At 35.8% G+C, this 20766-nt stretch overlaps 1 protein-coding gene across 1 annotated transcript in view; it reads right to left on the bottom strand.

Moving 5' to 3' along the window:
* The window catches only part of CSMD3 (CUB and Sushi multiple domains 3), an 888294-nt gene that overhangs the window by 692942 nt on the left and 174586 nt on the right, over positions 1-20766 (bottom strand). Inside the window, exon 4 of the mRNA XM_005869050.2 lies at positions 1022-1216. Within this exon, the coding sequence (XP_005869112.1) occupies positions 1022-1216 (195 nt within the window). The remainder of the gene's footprint in view (positions 1-1021; positions 1217-20766) is intronic.

The following is a 20766-nucleotide window of genomic DNA, read 5'->3' as shown; positions in this document are numbered from 1 at the left end:
TTAAGAAGTTAGCTGTGTCTGATTTCCAAGGGTTTCTCTTGCATGCATTTGTGGTGACATGTTTAAGAGTAAACTACGAAGTAATTTAGATGAGTAGTTGGACATTCCTACATTCCATCTGTAGAGGAATTACAGATGTTTGTCAAAGCTAAATGAGATACTCATTTGTTTATTAGGAAATATGAAGCCCAGAGAGAAAACAGTGTTGTGCCCAGTATTTCTGTGGACACAATTCATCCATGAATTCAGCTAATGTTGAACTTGTTCTATCCTCTAGTCTCTGTACTTTGAACCTTTGTCCATCCTACATAATAAAAGGCTAATATGCAAATTGTCCCCTCGGGAGTTCGACTGCTTGCTATGACATGCAGTGACCACCAGGGGGTGGCGCAGAATGAAGGAAGGCCCTGGCTGGCAGCTGGCAGATGGGGAACAAAAGCCCTGATCAGCCCTGATGGCCAGCCAGGCCTAGGGACCCTACCCGTGCACAAATTTCATACACCGGGCCTCTAGTATTACTATATTATAGTGTTTTCCCCATAATACAAATAATGTTCATCAGTATTGATAAGAAACTATACAGCATTCTTAATTTCATAATTTCCTATGCTAAGTTCTCTACCAGAAAAAAGATTCACAAATGCAGTCAATATTTCAAAATTTAAAAAAACATGACTTTGACAGTCTAATTATATTTCTGAACATCATGAGCTCCATATTTTTCTAATATAAATATGAAGACACATACACACAATGTATGCAGAAATATGTATATAAATATAAATATATTTACTGTCTATTTTAAAAATAAAGTCTTTCCTTAGCAAGCATTTTTCTAAACTTGTCATGTAGTATATGATATGTATATATAATTTTTAAGCTTCAAATATTATAAATGAAACAACTGCCAAATGCCAATCATGTTTTGCAAATATACTCTCTGACTGCAACTCTTACTTTCAAAATGATTTTGTGTCAAATATTCAATCAGCATAAAAATTAACATTGTATTTTTCCTTACCTCTGCAGATGGGTACAGGAAAATCCCATGAGGCTGTATTAACTGTATTGGCTATACATGTGAGTTGAGGGTGGCCATCCAGGATATATCCAGTTACACAGCTGTAGCGGATCTTGTCCCCAACGTCAAATCTTGTACCATATAATACACCTTTGGGTGGGACTCCTGGGTTTCCACAAGAGCTACTCTGTAATTCTGTAGAAGACAGGGAAAGGAGAGTTTACAGTTACTTTAATACATATTTAAATGTTTTAGATTTGTAAAAATGTAGATCAAGATGTATCCTATGCTTTTAAGAGGAGTCACACAAAAAGTATTCCATTTGAATAAAGGGAACAGAGAAAATTGGGAAGGGAACCAAATTTTATTGAACAAATGTCATTTTCTGTGCTAAAAATTAAGATATTTTATATTGCTTAATCTTTGTAGTAATGCTAAAATCAGCATTACTCATATTGTACATATAATTAAAACAAATTAATACCATTTACTTCGCTTATTTAAAGTTACATTTTACTAACATAGTAATAAACAACTCAAGTAACATTTATATCTCTCCTTACTCTGATACTTGTACTTAAGCCTAAACCATGAGCATTCATCTGAAAAAAATACACATATGCATGGAAATTTTTTTTTTCACTTGAAAATATAGTGAAGTAAAAATGAACACATCTTTGAAGTTAGAGATTGGGCTAGAATTCCAGCTCTATTATTTGTTTAACCTGGAAATATAATATAATTGTAATCCTATCCTATATAATAAAAGAGAAACATGCAAATTAACCATACCTCTTCTATGCTCAAGCCACGCCCCACAAGCCACACCCACAAGCCAATGAGGAGTATGCAAATTAACCCAACAAAGATGGTGGGTAATTTGCATACACAGAGCAGAGTGGGAGAGCCAGAAGCTTGGGGGGACGTGGCTCCTTCGGTCAGGGAAAACCCAGAGCATGGGGAGCACCAGGAATTCTGGGATAGTAGTTTTGGTGGCAGCCCCAGGACTAGAAGCAGAAGCCCAGAGCATGGGGAGCACCAGGAATACTGGGAATCATAGTTCTGGTGGCAGGCAGATCTCCTAGACCAGTGACGGCGAATCTTTTGAGCTCGGCGTGTCAGCATTTTGAAAAACCCTAACTTAACTCCGGTGCCGTGTCACATATAGAAATTTTTTGATATTTGCAACCATAGTAAAACAAACACTTATATTTTTGATATTTATTTTATATATTTAAATGCCATTTAACAAAAATCAACCCAAAAAATGAGTTCGCGTGTCACCTCTGACACACGTGTCATAGGTTTGCCATCACTGTCCTAGACACTATAGCTGTGGTTCTCAACCTTGGCTGCACATTAGAATCACCTGGGAATCTTTTTAAAATCCTAATTTCTGGGCCTCATCCTCCGGAAATTCTGTTTCTTTGTTATGAAGTTAGAGAATTTTTGCCTTATATTATTTTCTAAATTTTCTAACTTATAAAATTATATTACTTTTATTCTATAAGTAATAATCAATAGGAATACAAAAAGTAATGTATCAATGCACTAAAAAGTATTCCAGTTTGAGTAAAGCTTAGAGGCTAGTTAATAGTTTTTTGTGAACGTTAAGTTCCTACCAGAAACTTCATTTGGACAATCATGCTATGATTAGGTATGTAATTAATATTAAGGGAAGCTGGATAAAAAAATTTATGAAAATTCTGTACTGTTTTCATAAATTACCTGAAAATATGTAATTACTGCAAAATAAAATGCTGATCAAGACATTGCAAGGAAAAAATGAAGTACCTTTACATTTTTCCTTGATATTCATCCCATTTGTGCAGTTAGTAAATTCCATGCATTATCATTTTATTTTAAACAAAATAATTATAAGCTACTGTAATATTAAAAATATTAATAACAATATTAAATAAACATCAAAATTTAAAAATTTTCATAATATGAAGTTGCAACTTTACAAAAGCAATGGTCATTTATGGATAAGAAATATATACAGAACTGAAATTTTGTATTTTTACCCACAATAGGCTTTTAGTTCTTTTAGGAATGTTTATTTTTAGACTCAAACCTAGAAAAGAATATAACTAATATCAATTAAATATCAATGTTTTTATAAATAATAGGCAATTTCCTTAAGCTTCCTTAGCATGTAATGATAATCATAAATTAATATTTTAAATACTGGTAACCAAGTTTAATCATCTCTAATATTCCACCTTACTATTTTTCCCAGGCATATGCTATAAGTTAATTTTCAGTGAAATTTAAAACATATTTCTTTTCTGTGAATTTTAGCAACTCCTTACAAAATAAATTTGAAATGAATAGTTAATTTTGAAACAGTTTCTTTTTTGGAAAATTCATCTGATTAGTAAATGAGATGTTTGCTGCAGGAAATGGTGAAGTTATAATCAGTCTTGATAACCTGAATAACAATTCAATCCCTTGAACATAGTATTAACAAAGGAAATACTTTTAATGAAAATACCATTTGTGGCCTTAGAATCGATAAAGTTCTTTCCTACTCACCCCCTAAATAATAATTAAGGTCAGTACTTCAATTATCAAAAAGTTATATATTTAGGAGGAAAAGCAGATTACAAATTACTTCAGAGGAAGCAGTTAGGTGGAGGAATAAAAGGATAGAGAGAGAGAGGAAAGCTCTACATAGTTGTTATACTCATATTTAACTTTGACTTAAATGAACAAATAAACATTATCCATAACCAAGTACCTAAAGCAAAAATGGAACACAAAAGAACTGAGTCAATGAATGAATAATAACACTGGATGAAATCTTAATGAATTGCCCTAATCTGCCTGTGGCTGAATTATTTCTAAACCAATAGACAGATACGAATATTTAGGCTGTTTCAAAAGAAACTAAAAGAAATAAACAAATAACTCAAAAAACATATCTGGTTCTCACTTTCAGGTAATTACTGCTTTTGATTGCCCTTGTTTTTGACCTTCATAAGAACAACTACCATCAGCCTCTGTAAACTGAGTAACCCATGAAGACAGTTATTAAGATGCTCCACATTCAAGATGAATAGATTCCAATTCCATAACCATTGTTCATGGATTCTATGTTTAGTATTCTTCCGACCCTTTAACTTGGGATTTCTCTCTATGTCCATTTTAACATGCAGTGCCAAGAAGGATGTGCTGTAAACTGAAGGAATTATATAATCCACCATCAGAAAATGTTTTATTCTGATTGAATATTCACATGTTAGTCTTGATCTTTAAAAAAAAAAGTACTGATTATCTGAACTTTTAAGTGAAATTAACTTTTTTATTAAAAAGAGTTTTGGAATAGCAAAGTTAGACTAACTTTTAGGCCATGTCTCTACCAGCTATCAAGAGTTTGAATTTCAGCCCAGTCAGTGTGGCTCAGTAGGTAGAGCACTGTCCCTTGCACCAAGAGGTTGCCAGGTTCAGTTCCCAGTCAGGGTACATGCCTACGTTGCTGGCCTGATCCCCAGTAGTGGATGTGCAGGAGGCAGCTGATTAATGTTTCCCTCTCTTTCCCTTCTTCTTTAAAAAAAAAAAAATCATATTTTTCATAAAAGTTTGAATTTCATGTCAGAAAGAGAATGACAGATACCATATGCTTTGACTTATATGTTGAATCTAAAAACAACATGGAAACAGACTCACAGATACAAAGAACAGACTGCCAGTTGTCTGTCAGAGGGGAGGGGAGGTTGGGGAAGCTGAGTAAAAATGGTGACGGGATTAAGCAATACAAATTGGTAGTTACAGAACAGTCACAGAGCTGTAAATTGCAGCATAGGGAATATAGTCTATAATGTCATGATGACTATGTATGGGGCCAGGTGGGTACTTGAAGCAGCTGGGGGATCACTCTGTAAAAGTTCAAAATTTTCTAACCACTCTGCTATACATCTGCAACTAATGCAGAACAATAATGAATCTAAACTGAAAAATTAAATAAGAGTTTGAATTTCAGGAGAAAAGGAAGACATACTCTACCATACTCAGTAAAGCAGATTATAAACCAATCATTAATATGCACGTTATTGCCCTAGCCAGTTTTCTCAGTGGTTAGAGCAATGGTCCATGGACTTACGGGTTGAGGGCTATAGTCCCGTCAAGGTCACATATTTCAATTGTGGGCTCAATCCCTGGCCCCTGTTGGGGTGCATGTGGGAGGCAACCAGTCAATCTCTCTCTCTCTCTCTCTCTCTCTCTCTCTCTCTCTCTCTCTCTCCCTTCCTCCCTCCCTTTTCTCCCTCCCTTCTATTCTCTCTATCTCTCTAGAAGTCAATGGAGAAAATATCCTCCAGTGAGGATTAACAAAAAACAACAACAACAAAAACGTGTTATTTACAATAAGTAGTGATTTTAACTATTATAAAATCATTATTAAGGGAAATAGAAATTTAAGATTTCTCCTAGAATCCATCAGATATACATGCAAGATAACCATGTTGTGCTTGCTATTTCAATTCATTTCTGAAGCAAATAATTACATCTAAAATCAGAATTGTCAAATAGACTATTTTCTTCTTTCATCAAAGATGTCACTAATATATTGATCAAAGGTTTAGGTGATTATAGGATCTGACAAATTATTATATGATATTCATTCCTTAAGCAAGGATTAAAGTGGGGTTGAGTATGATTGGGGGAAGGGGAGTACCTAAAGTTACTTTCACCATACTGTTGCTGAGCATTGGATCTATTTTATTTTATTTTCTATTTCTTCTTTTTTATTTATTTTTATTAAGGTATTACATATTTGTCCTTTATTTTTTAGTGCAATAATAAATATATAAAAGAATCTCCCCATGTACTGCAGCCTTATTTGAACTAATTCTTGGAATCTATCTCATGAGATAAAGTTTGTAGATAAAAAGAAATACTTAGACAGCTCAGTGAATTGAAGAGATTACTGGAAAACATGTCTGAAGATTTTACATTCAAAACACTTCTCTGAAAATGGCAGAGACCCTCTATGTAAGCTTACTTCTCTATCCATAGCATATGATTGAGTAAATAGAAACTCATGTGGGTGTGTGTTTTATAAAAAGATGTGTATTTTATATCATCTGTCTTCTCATAGATATTGCAATCATCAGCAAATAATATGAAGGCATTCTGGCAACATAAACTATTCTAAAGTGTAAAATATTGTTGATGCATCAAAAAAATTACTTGGAAAAGACCCAAGAAAAACAAAAAATCCAATTGTGTTATATAGAGGTTATAGTTGAGTGACACCTGTCAATATTAGTTAAACGGAAATATAATTACTGTACTTGGTAAGTGATAGGACTAATTTATTCATTAGAAGCTCTTGAGGGTTACTATTAACATTGCTATGCGATGTGCACAAGTTAAAACAACACCATCTTCTTGGCTTTCTAAGAGTTTACAATCTAAGAAAATTAACAGTCTTAATTTATCTGTTGAGGTCAGCTCTGAGCTATACTGTTTTGGCACATAGACATTCATATTCCCAATTACATCTCATAAAATACCCAACAACATATATGATCCCCCACTGTATAGAAAGGAAATCTTGAGGCTCAGGTAGATTAAGTAACTTTCTCAAGGCCACCCAACAATAAATGGTAGACTTTTGGCTCAAGCTTAGATGTTTCCAAGTTTAAAGTCTCAGATCATTTTATAATTGCATGTTGTTACCCATGAAAAACAGATGTTCTTTTTACAAATGATTATTTAGCAGCTAACATGGGCAATACTCATGGGAATACAGATTTGCAAATTACACACATGGTCCTGCCCTCATGGAGTTTATAACCTGGTGTTGACAAAGGCAATAAATAATTGATTACAGAACAGTAATTATAAGGTGACAAGTGAGATAAATATATAGGCTATAATGAAGTTTATGATTGAGAAAACAATTAGTCTTGATTAAGAGGAAGTCTGAAAAGAATTTCATGATGAAATAAAATTTAAACTGAGATCAGAAATAGGATAAGGAGTTAGCTGAATAAGAAAAGAGTTAACAAGTATCTTGAAAATTTTAAAATATAAGAATCAAAGTACTATAATAGTTATTAGATTTAACAATATAGGTAGTACAGGTTCTATGAATATGATAGGGTAGAAACTGAATTTGGGTGGGGGGGAATCCATAAGGGTTGACCAAAGACAAGTTCATACAGTGAATGCATACACAATGCATAGACTTATGAATAGAAAGAGGAAATATTTGTCATTTTTTTCTTTTGGGGGAGATACTGTAAGCTCTTCAGAAGAAAATAGAGAATAAATTACTGAAATCCATCCAAAATATACATATGAGCAGAGATTTTCCTATGTATGATATATACTGTGTGAGTTTACAAGCTTAATACTAGAATATTGAATATGAATGATTTTAAAATAGATTACCAAAATTAATTTTAAAACAATGAGCAGCCAAAGTAATATATGCATACTATTCAGATATGATAATATCAAATAGAGCTGTTGATATGATTACATAAAGTAATACATACTATTCATTTATATACTGAGCAAGCACTCAATACATGGAAAATATTGTTAGCTCATCCAATTGCAACTTTATTATAATTAACTTTGCATTTGAGACATCTAAATTAGGTGTGATTAAGTTATAATCTACTAGAGGTAGAGTCATGTCTTCATTAAATGCCAACATACTATGTTATGAAATTCCTGTTGTCTTAAAAATTATTCAAAAATATCAATTTAATCAAGGGTAAAATTGAGTTAATTATCTAAGTCATATATAAAATTTAAGGGATAATCTCAACTCCTGGTAGAAGATTTGTATAACCAAATTCACAAAGCTTTCCTATAGGTGTCATTAATTCATGCATTCTTTCCTTTATTAGCTGATACCATTTATCAAGCACTATGCCAGGCACTACGATTATAAAAATATATATTTGATGTACCACAGCCTAAGAAGTCCACAGTAGTTTTTTGTTTTGTGGTGTGTTTTTTTTTTAAAGAAAAAAATGTTTAAAATAAAATGTAAATCCTGAAAGAGGGCATATAAAAAGGACTATAGAAGAACAGTGTTTTCATCATGTGTTCCTTGGAGAAATTCAATAAAACTCTACCAAGCGATTTAGAAAGAGTGACTTACTAGTAAGTACATTAAAACAAACTTGGCTCCAAAAAAAACCCCAATTCGTTAGGAACACATGAGTAATTATGAAAGGCAAGATATTTAGCAAAACATCAAGAAGAAAACCTGACCTAGAAAACTGAATGAAAATTGAATGAAAGGATAAGGAATACCATGACTATAGACTTCAATAATTATTCAGTCAAATAGATGAAGCATAATCCTGCTAAGACCAATTAACAAAGCTTTAAAACACTGTAAAATTATATCTACTAAGGGAAGTAAAATCAAGTTGTTTGTACTTCTTACAGAAAATTAATTTCGAGGCTTTATTTCCCAGATGATTAAAATAATTTAGAAAAGCATAACATCAAGTTAAACCAGCTAGTATACCTCTCATCCTGAGACTTCAAAGCACTTAACAAACTAATACGTTTTTCTATATTTGTTAGTTGTACAAAATGTTATTTTATTACAGATACTGAGTCATTGAGTCATTCCATTTATACAGGTGTGTAATGGTGTTGCTTAAGATCTCTCTTGGAGACTTTGTTTAGCAAATATTCTGAGATTATTTTGAATCAGTTATTTCATCTATCATGCTCCCATGGACTTTAATATATATATAAATGAACTTTATTTCTTTTTAAAATTTTTTTATTGATTTCAGAGAGGAAAGGAGAGGGGGAGAGAGACAGAAACATCAAACATCAATGATGAGATAAAATCATTGATTGGCTGTCTCCAGCAGCCCCCACTGGGGATAGAGCCTGCAACCTGGGCATGTGCCCTGACTGGGAATTCAACTGTGACCTCCTGGTTCATAGATCGATGCTCAACCACTGAGCAACACTGGCCAGGCAAAATTTATATCTTTATACATTTTCTTTTTTGCTAGACAATGACCATATTGAGAATAGGGTTTCTAATTCATCTTTGTGTTTCAAAAATTTAGCATATCGCCTGATATAGTATATTGTAAATAAGCAAAAGGATTACTCAATTAATTGATTTATTTCCTTTAATGGAAAAACATAAAAGATGATTATCACACAGAGTTTATTAGACACAAAATAGAGTGGAATGGTAGAGTATCAGAGAGCTGTAGGTATATCATGAATTAAACTAACGTCATGATAAGTACTAGACCACATTGGCAACATGTGATCTTGTATTGGTCCAAGCATGTCAAACTCAAAGGCTAAAATATGCCAAATAAACGAGGCATGCAGCCTGCAAGCCACAAGTTTGACATCCTTGTATGGGTCAAATTACATACTGCGCCATTCAAATATGTCTGTGTTTTTGTTGTTTTAGAAACTACATTAACTTCTATAAGATAGTTCCTAATAATGCACACAATTCGTAAACTACTGGTTACACCAGGAGTCCTCACGGGAATACTAGGGATAGAGCAAACACTGGGCCACATTTGCATTTTGAAAGCCATACTGAAACTTTGAAAAGCTTATTTTTCAGATTTGGCAATCAAAAGGACGAACGTCCGTTACCACTTTTATTCTTTTCACTTAATGAAAGGGAATTCTAACAAACTACTAGTTGCTGGAGGAGAAATGAGAGCAAACCAGCGTTTTCTTAGCTAGCATGCGCAAGAGGAAAACAGCCTGTACACTGACTAGGTGGGGAGGGGGGGGATGCAAATATATTACCAAGCATTTCAAGCAGTAGGAAGATCAAAGTCTATTGTTACACTTTTCTTTTTTCAAATTAAGATAAATCTTCAGGGGGCTGAATATATTTCCAAGTGAAGGAATATGAAGTAGTGCAAGAGTCAGTGTGAAACCAAATACATTAAAAATGTATGCTATCTAGGCAACATGATTCTGTTTTGAAAGTGGGGTGTAGGTACATCTCACAAGCAATATAGATAAATTTTTCAGAGTCAGTTAGGAAGCAATAATCAGATTCTATGAAGAAAATTCAATTGCACAAAGGACTAGCAGTTACTGGATATGTAATTTTGAATATGTGAATAAGAGGAAATTAATGTTCTTTCAATTTCAAATATTTGTGCTCTTTTCTGGCAAAACACATTTTCCCATCTAAAATTAACTGATGAGCCCTAACCGGTTTGGCTCAGTGGATATAGTGTCAGCCTGCTGACTGAAAGGTCCAAGGTTCGATTCCAGTCGAGGGCATGTACCTTGGTTGCAGGCACATCCCCAGTAGGGGGTGTGTAGGAGGCAGCTGATCAATATTTCTCTCTCATCGATGTTTCTAACTCTATCCCTCTCCCTTCCTCTCTGTAAAAAATCAATAAAATATTTTTAAATAAAAATAAAACTGATGAAAAACATTATTTTTGCAAACTAACTACCAATGTAATGAAATATTTAAAAATATGATTATTTAAACCTAACTATATCCTGTGCAGCTACCAGAATATGAGCAAAGTATATATTAGCAGCCATCCTCACTTTACAGCTTCTAAAAATGGAATAACGCTGCATCTGGCATGGGTAGCATTTGATAGCTTGATTCAGAATAATAGAAAAAATATGAATAGACTCTCTTCTCCCGTTGACAGAATTGGGACAAGTATCTGTATTAAGACTTTTAGATAAAAGTAACTTAATTCTTTAAAAAATGTTAAGCTGATTGTGGATAATTTACTAGATTATATGTTCACCCAATGAGTGAGAGATGCCACTGTATTTCAGCAATTAATTAATCACCAAATAATTATTGAAGCCTGAGGTATAAATATAAAAGGGATATAAAAATAGGACACCAATTCTGTTCTTTATGAAATTATAACTCACTCAGAAGCATAAGTCAAACACTGGGCCACATTTGCATTTTGAAAGCCATACTGAAACTTTGAAAAGCTTATTTTTCAGATTTGGCAATCAAAAGGAGGAATATTGTATGAGATAAGTAAGATTTTATTTGGAGAGGAGTCAAGAGAAGAGTAAAATAAATTATATGCATAAAGGCCCAGAGAAAAGAATGTACAATATGTGCTCAAGGGCAAAATGCAAAGCAAATGGCTTACGCAGAATACAATACATATGAGGAAACACAGAATTAAACTTCAGAAAAGAATGTGAGCTTCACACTTTAGAGCCTTTAAATGAGCTCTTTCAGGGTCGTGCTGCTATGCAAATTCTGCCAAAAGGCCTCAAAATAAAATGGTTTAAAGAGAGAGCAGTGATTTTCTGTATGTGATTCTCTGACTGGTCTAGGCTAGGATGGATCAGACTATTCCCTCAGGTTATCAAAGACCCGGATTTTTTCCATTTTATTGCTCTATCATCCTGGAGGGCATTGCATTTATATGATGAAGCTGGACTATCAAAAAGTATGAAATCCAGGCTACTGGGAGTTGAATCAGAGGATGTTCAGAGAAAGAAACTTTCCCTCGCTTCCCATTACTCCTGACAAAACCCCTTCTCGTTATGACATCCTTCTCAAACCCAGGGTTTCCCGGATAAGCACAGAAGCGTGCGTGCATGCGCGCGCGCTTTTGTGTGTGTGTGTGTGTGTGTGTGTGTGTGTGTGTGTGTGTGTGTGTGTGTGTGTGTTTTCCATTAAGGCCACCTGTACTTCCTCATGGATCAGTGACCTGTTAGAGAAGAAGATGGTCATGGAAGTGAACAGGTTATTTTGGTCAGAAATTATGAACTCCTCCTCTCCCGGAAGGCCGTGGTCCTGTCCTCGAGAAGGTGCTGCCTTGTCTTGTATCCTCTGCTGGCCCCTGGCGTTTCCTGGTGAACAGCTCTTCTTTGCCCACATTCTCTGCAGCAAAATTTGCGGTGTGTGTGGGAAGGGAGACTATCCTTGGGAGTACACAGTTCTTGCAGGCCCAGTGCATAAATTATGAACTCCTCCTCTCCCGGAAGGCCGTGGTCCTGTCCTCGAGAAGGTGCTGCCTTGTCTTGTATCCTCTGCTGGCCCCTGGCGTTTCCTGGTGAACAGCTCTTCTTTGCCCACATTCTCTGCAGCAAAATTTGCGGTGTGTGTGGGAAGGGAGACTATCCTTGGGAGTACACAGTTCTTGCAGGTCCTGTGGGTGAAAACGGCCTTAAGGATTGAACAACCAAAGGGATCTGGCCAATGAGTTTTAGAATTTATTTGGCTAAAAGTTCCTTCAAAATCTTATTGGCAACTGGTTGGTTTGCTTCCAGCTACTTTCTTGTACCAGTAAATACTCAGGCCCTACCCAAAACCTGCTTTAACCATTTCTCTTTCTCTTTTCAACTGTGACTACCAAGGCTGATCTGAAGTAGTGCGGGTATGAGATATTCTTTATCTGATCTTTGCCCCAGGGCTGCCCTGAATAAGAAAATAGGAAACTTATCAAGCTTTCTTACCCCTACTGTACAGTAGCAGTTGACTTTTCCAATCCATTTAACCAGGATTTTAGACTATATTTCCCTAAATCTCTCCTTGAAAAATAGCCAATATATTCCTGGGCTTTTGTCTTTGTTATAAACCCGTTGTTGTCAAAGGCAGCCAAGAACAGGCCGCACCCCTTAACAACATTCTTATTAACCTCATCCTCCTGAGCGAAAGCTTCAGTGGTCTGCCATCCACATTGTCATAAACAATTACTTCATCACACTTGCTATAATATGTTTCCTTGCTACTATTCCTAACCACAAAACAGTAACAAATATCTTAGGTTTTTTTCTTTCAATGCACCACTTCTGTTACCAATACTTCATCAATGTCAGAAATAAAAACCAATTTTCAAAGCGTAAATGGATTTAATAGTTTTTAGGAATAGGTTCTAGGCTGGACCTCTTGATTAATACAGCATTAGCCCAATAAGGGGATTGCTTCCTTGAGGCCACCTCTGAAATTAAGTTTACCTGGAATCACTGCCACCTCACCACCATCCCCTGAACAGCAGGAGACTGAAAAAGCGTGAGTTGAAATTACATTTCAAGCATAAGGGAGTCATAGCAAGAGGCAACAAATATAACAACTGTGTTTTACTCACAGGAAGCTAGAAAATGCTGGAAGGGGCTGTAGCAAAACATTGAGTCTGCAAGTCAATTTCCTGTGCCTAGATTCGATGTTTCAGGCTCACATAGGTACATACAGATGTAATACTTAACTCACATGCACTCTATGAGCCTTAGAAATGTGATTTTACTTATAAAATTTTTCAGATTGAAAAATTGTGTAATGGAGAACAAGAGAATGTGTCTGATCAAACTGCCTAATATGCAGGTATTCCCCTTTCACCCTGTTTCAGAGATTATAAATTCTTTCAAAATACCCCTAGATAATACAACTCTGCCTACAGAGGTCCAATCTCTCACCTGATTGTCGAGATCCTCCACAACCATACCCCTGTAAGCACTGCCTGTATCTCCCTATGCACTCCTACTCACATGCTCTATTCATCAAATAGTCACTTCCCCCCAAAATGTCACATGTGATCCTGCTTCATAGGTTTACAGCATTTTGAAATATCTCCTATTTTCTTCTAAATGTTTCTATACTTGAAGATTTAAACCAATCCCTTTGCATAAAACTTTCCCAAACACTTCAGTCCATAGTATCACCTTTGCTCTAGAACTAAAAGTTTCTATTTTCTATTATATTAATTGATCACTTATTCAAATATCTTATGACATTTCATTTGCCATCTTTTTTTTTTAAATTCTACATTGTTCTTTATCTTTTAATGTGTAAACCCCTATCTACTCAATTGACTTGTGGCCATAATCAAGACAGATACTGTGTTTTTCTTTTTCTTTTTTTTTAATTTTTTTATTAAGTTATTACATATGTGTCCTTATCCCCACATTACCCCCCACCCCCCCATGCTGGAGAGGATGTGGAGAAAAAGGAACACTTGTGCACTGCTGGTGGGAATGCAGACTGGTGCAGCCACTATGGAAGACAGTATGGAGTTTCCTCAAAAAACTGGAAATGGAACTCCCATTTGACCCTGTGATCCCACTTCTAGGAATATATCCCAAGAAACCAAAAACACCAATCAGAAAGGATATATGCACCCCTATGTTCATAGCAGCACAATTCACCATAGCTAAGATTTGGAAACAGCCTAAGTGCCCATCAGTAGATGAGTGGATTAAAAAACTGTGGTACATCTACACAATGGAATACTACACTGCGATACTGTGTTTTTCATGTGCATCTTTAAACTCTTTAATTCAGATATACTTGGCTCTTAATATTTATTTGGTTACAGAATTAGCTTAATTCAAAGAATAATTAGAAAGTTAGAAATATCTAAGACGTCCAAATTATTTCAGATCTACTTGAGAATTCAATTCCCTTCAGGGGGAAAGGGCCAAAGCCCAGTTGAAGCAAAGGATGATACAATAAACTTTATGGGGACGTGAACGGTAGGGAAGTGGAAGCCAGGGCCTTCAGAGTTTCCTGGATGACAAGGAGTATAATGAATCCACACTATTTCACTCTTCCAAAATAATGCTCAACCTTTCCTCCCTGTAGAGCTAGCTCTGAAAATCTGGAAGAGAACTAAAAACGAAAAGATCAAAGGTCTTGATCTAGTTGATCTGCATTCTTGCAGTTGACCTTATCATTAGAAAATGAAATATAATGAAATCAAAAGAAATCTGGCTTTGAATTTTATCTCTACCATTTATTAGTCTGTGGCCAATGTGGATTTTAATACTTCAGCTTCTTCTTTGGTACCACAGGCATTACTAAAATTAGTATGGGCTACTTTAGCCAATTAATAGTAACTCACTATGATTTTAACCATGTTTTGTTTTCTTAATATCTCTATATTCTGAAGTTCATTTTTAATGAAATTTATTGGGGTGGCTGGTTAATAAAATTATATAGGTTTCAGGTGTAAAATTCTATATCATCTGTATATTGTATTGTGTGTTCACCACCCCAAGTCAAGTCTCCTTCCATAACCACTTCCATAGCTGTTTTTACATGTGCTCATTTTCCTCAGAAAATGTATTTATGAGGCTTGAGCTCATTGAATATGTCTGATTTCATTGCATTCAGAAACCACATCACATTTAACAATGACAAAGATTTCCTAACAATGCACTTACATTATTATTCAGTTCATTTATCTTCACTGAGATCTTAACATTTAGAATATATTTAATTTTTTTTTTTTAGTCCTCACTCAAAGGTATGTTTTTATCGATTCTGGGGAAGGGGGGAGGGGGAGAGAGAAAGAGAGGTTAGAGAGAAACATCGATTGGTTGCCTCCCACATGCAGTCAACCAGGGATCAAACTCGAAACCTAGGTATGTACCCTGACCCACAATCGAAACCACAACCTTACTGGGAACCAAACATGTAAACTTTTGGTATACAGGATGACACTCCAACCAACTGAGCACCCTAGCCAGGACAAGAATATATTTTACCATTTTTAGCACTGCCACACAGTAATCATGACAACTAGTTTTGGTACTTGTTATAACTGATGATATAGTACAATAGAAACAGCTTCACCAAAGCTATGAAAAACTAATTGAGTGAAGACTGGAGTTATTAGGATTGTAATATGAGTATAAGCAAAAATTAAGTATCATCGGACCTTCTTATTTTAATTACGTACCCAAACATTCTTAATCAGCATATAATTAAATTTAAGAGGAAGTACATTGTGTGCTAATTGCCATTGATTATTAATAATATGCTTATTTATGCATGCAAACTCTATAATGGCATATATCTCAACTGTTTCTGAATGACAAAACTGAGCTCTGCATAATGAAACTGTTAATGAGATGGAGTCTTGCAAGAACTATCAGACAATAAAATAGCTCTGATCTTAGAATTGTTTTTCTCTAACTTTTCCTTTGGAAAAATTAGAGCAAGCCACATGAATTCAGGTAAGAGAACATTAATAATTATATTCTGCTGCATTTTATCAATCATGTTTTATTTTCTGAGATAATATATGTTTGGGGAATATTTCATTAAAATATAAATAATTAATGTGCACTAAAAGTATAACCTTTATTTTAGTTTTCAATTATTTTTTATTTTATTCAGCCACTATATATAATTAGAAATTACTTTCATTATAAGTAATGTTCTCTCTTCATTTATTCACTCACTTAATATTATCTAACTAGAGCAGTGATGGCTAACCTATGACACGCATGTCAGAGGTGACATGCGAACTCATTTTTTTGGTTGATTTTTCTTTGTTAAGTGGCATTTAAATATGTAAAATAAATATCAAAAATATAAGTCTTTGTTTTACTATGGTTGCAAATATCAAAAAATTTCTATATGTGACACGGCACCAGAGTTAAGTTAGGGTTTTTCAAAATGCTGACACACCAAGCTCTAAAGGTTTGCCATCACTAAACTAGAGGCCCAGTGCACGAAAATCATGTGTGTGGCGGGGGGGAGGGGGGGGGTTGTCCCTCAGCCAGGACTGCGCCCTCTCGCAGTTCAGGACCCCGCAGCTAGGGTCCCCAGGCTGCCAGCAGCTGGTTCCACCCCCGCTGCTACCACTGCTTGACATCTGTGCGGTGCTGGGCCCTCCCCCCTCCTCTGCTACCAGTCGCCTCCCTCTGCTGGCGACAGCCATGGGGTGTGATAGCTTCGATGGCCTGGGCCTCCCTCTTTGGGGTGACCGATTGCAGGCCTCCTTCTGCAGAGCAATTGTGGGGCAATGGTGGCCCCCCCCCCCAACCAATCACAGTGCACCCGCCTTGGCTGGCCTGGCACCAGTGCCTGTCGTAACGTGGTCCTTCTGTTGTTCGTTCAGTCGATCGATTTGCATATTAAGGTTTTATTATTATAGATGGTTCCTTGTTTATTAATCACCTACTGCATGCCACACACTGCTCTAGTCACTGGGGATACCACGGTGAGCAATGTATATACCTTCCCTCATGGAGCTTGTGAGCTAAACTTGTGAGATGGTGGTGGAGAGGTGACACAGATAATATTTAGGGTATTATTCGATAATACGTGTTAAAGAGAAATGTAAAGCAAAAAAGGGAACAAAAGGTTGATGGGGGAGGTAGAGGTTTTATATATGTTAGCTAGGGAAGACAAAACTGAGATGGTGACATCAGAGTTCAGATCTGACTAAAGGAAGTAAAGGAGCCAACCATAAGGATATCCCAGGGAAAACATTCCAGGAAAGAGAGCTGCAAGTGCAAAGACCTTGTAGCATAGAATGTAGCATAGGCCCTGTAGTGAGTTCATGGAGTGGTAGAATCTGTTGTAGTTCATATGCATGACTGGGAGTGTGTGTGGGCGGGGGGGAGTTGAGGTGGGGCTGATATCTACCTCTGTCTCTGAAAAAAAATGTTTATATAACTATTTCATGATTTGTTTTTTAAGGCATATAAATTATTTCCTCACAATGGAGAAAAAGATTTACTCTCTTTCGTCACCCCAAACTATCCCCCTCCTAACACATCTCCCCATAAAAATTTAGTTGAAATATTTAGTGTTGACATTATAACCATGTAAGTGCTATTCTTAGCATTCTTAGAAGAAACATGCATTAAATATTGGTTACTTTTGTTTATGTTTCCTATAGTATTAATAATTGCCCTTTTTAAAAAATTCCACATTCAGTATAAACTCAACCTCAAACTCTTTGCCACTTGTCTGAATATCTTCCCAGGCATTCAACTTAAACTCAATGAAACATTCAACTTAAACTCAATGAAAGTTACATAGTTGCTTGTTTTTATTTCTCTCACTGCTTCTTAGTTGGATTTTCAACTAGTCTTCCTGTTTTAGGCATAACCTTCACTGACTCTTGTAGAGGTTCCTGTTGCCACCAATTCATAAGACCTTCATGACATTCAGAGAGGTAAATTCAATTACTTCTTGGCTTTCCCAACTTGTGACTTAAGATTCAACTTTCTGGTGAATTCGTAGTGTCATTACTACTGGTTCATCCAATTACTAGCTCCCAAATTTTGTCTGTTTGGTTTTATCCTCTCCCATTATCTATCTATATTCCTGTGAGTTTTTGCCATTTAAAAACCCTTGTATGTTTCAGGACAGAATAATAGTCAATGTGTTTACTTCTTTATCTTCACACAAAACTGCATACCCACCCAGTGCTCATACATCAATCGGAAAATGATCAATGAACTATAAAGTGAGCATCACTTAGTAAGCATATGGTACATTTGGTTACAGGTGTATAAAAGCTCTGTAAAATCCTAAACCCAAATGATCTCTTTCTAGTGAGTATTTTAAGTATGCAATATATCTTTGAATTAATTAAAACACATTTACTAAGAATATGTACTGTTTTAAAGGACCTGGAGTCATCAAATTAGAAAATATGTTGAATCTGCCTGCATAGAAGTCATTTTAATTAAAATTAACTTAAATGTGCACACTGTTTCACCTTCTGAGTCTGGAGAAACAACATAAAATAACATTACAATTGTAAAACAGAATGCCTATTGATTTCCATAAATTGAACAAATCTGAAAGTTCATTGCATCAAGTACCAACTGCCTTTGAAAAAAAACTATACACTGGCACATTTTAAACTTGTTGTACCTGTACAGGACAGAGTGTTTAATATGATGAAACAATAAAGAGTACTGCCATACTAGCCTTGAATCGTCATTTTAAAAAGACAATCATATGATAATTATGCACAACGCTACATGTTAAAATATTTAATTCTTACTGTAATATTTAACTAAATGTACTTTAAAACGCCATATATTTCTGAAACTACAAGACTGATTATCTTTGTTCCTATAGTTTGTACAGCACACTGCTTTGCAGTGCTAATGATGCCCAACTGCGGCTTAAGCTGCTCCCTGTGGGGAATGGGCCTAAGCTGTCAGTCAGACATCCCCCAAGTATGCATTCAAAGATATGTGAATGAATAAAGGAAAACACTGGAGGAAGGGGGGTGATGAATAGGCCAAGAGTTCGAAGGATTTTCAGGGCAGCACAATAGTCGTATGATATGATAATGATGGATACATGCCATTATACATTTGTCCACACCCCTGGAATGTACAACAAGAGGAGTGAACTGCAATGTAAACTATGGATTTGGGGTGATAATTATGTGTCAGTGTAGGTTCTTGGATTGTAACAGATGCTCCATTCTGGTGCAGTGGTTCTTAGGCAGATGCCCCAGATATTTTAGAGACCAGTGATGGCAAACCTTTTGAGCTCGGCATGTCAGCATTTTGAAAAACCCTAACTTAACTCTGGTGCCGTGTCACATATAGAAATTTTTTGATCTTTGCAACCATAGTAAAACAAAGACTTATGTTTTTGATATTTATTTTATATAATTAAATGCCATTTAACAAAGAAAAGTCAGCCGAAAAAAATGAGTTCGCGTGTCACCTCTGACACCCGTGTCATAGGTTCGCCATCACTGTTATAGATAGTATTTTCATTAGATGATCTTGGAGCTATATTATGAGAAAAGCAATCAGTTAGATATTAAAGACTTCAAGAAAATACAGATTATAAACATTTTAAGTCTCATTTTATAATCAGCAATCTTAAAACTACTAAGCTGTGTACTGTAATAAAAAATCAAAAAGCACCTATCTTAGAAGGAAATATTTTACTATCATTGTTTACAATGTTTGCTATATGCTAGGAAAAAAAACTTGCTCAAATTCCCCCTAAATTATATGCCCGAGCACACCATATATATATATTAAAAGGATAATATGCAAATTCACCCTAATAGTAGAATGACTGGGAACGCTATGAGCTCCCCCTTGGTGGTCAGTGCGTTCCCATGGGGGAGCTCCACTCAGCCACAAGGGCTGACAGCAGCTGCAAGTGCAGTGGCGGTGGTGGGAGCCTCTCCCGCCTCTTCGGCAGTGCTAATGATGCCCAACTGTGGCTTAAGCTGCTCCCTGTGGGGAATGGGCCTAAGCTGTCAGTCAGACATCCCCCAAGGGCTCCTGGATTGCCAGAGGGATGTCTGACTGCCAACTTAGGTCCAATTCCCCAGGGAGTGGGCCTAAGCTGGCAGGTGGACATCCCCCGAGGAGTCCTGGACTGCGAGAGGCTGCAGGCCGGGCTGAGGGACCCCCTGCCCTGAGTGCATGAATTTTATGCAATATATATATTAGAGGCCCGGTGCATGCAATATATATATTAGAGGCCTGGTGCATGAAAAAATATATATATATTGAAATGTTAAAGGCATAAATCTAAGATGCATAACATACATTGTTGATTTAAAAATAGGGGGAGCTATGAGTGTATAGAGTCAAGGGGTTTAGGGAAACTGCATGTTCTGCTCAATTTGGCTGTGAACCTAAAGCTCTAAAAATAAAGTCTATTAAATTAAATAATAGTAATAATATATGCTAGTTAACATTGATGTTATTGAATTTCAAAGGCTTTCTGCTACTTGACCCTTCCTATGGATTACACATAGCTTGCCACCAGGTAGATTTAACATTATTTGTCCAAGCGAAGAATTGCACTTACTATAAGATATCTGTTATTAAATTGTAAGTATAGGCTATAGAAATTTTCCTCCAACTTCAATTTCCCTGCTCTCTCTCTGCTTTAGTCAGTCCCCTCCACTTAATTTCAGGTCATTATGCTTCTGCTTCACTGACATCAACAGATTAGGGCATACATCTTTTTCTTTATATCATCTTATATATTACTAGAGGCCCGGTGCACAAAAATCTGTGCACTCAGG

This window comes from Myotis brandtii, unplaced genomic scaffold, assembly GCF_000412655.1.
Source record: "Myotis brandtii unplaced genomic scaffold, ASM41265v1 scaffold285, whole genome shotgun sequence".
NCBI classification, from domain to species: Eukaryota; Metazoa; Chordata; class Mammalia; order Chiroptera; family Vespertilionidae; genus Myotis; species Myotis brandtii.
The sequence above is the reverse complement of the archived record's forward strand: the minus strand, read 5'-3'. Positions and strand labels throughout refer to the sequence as shown.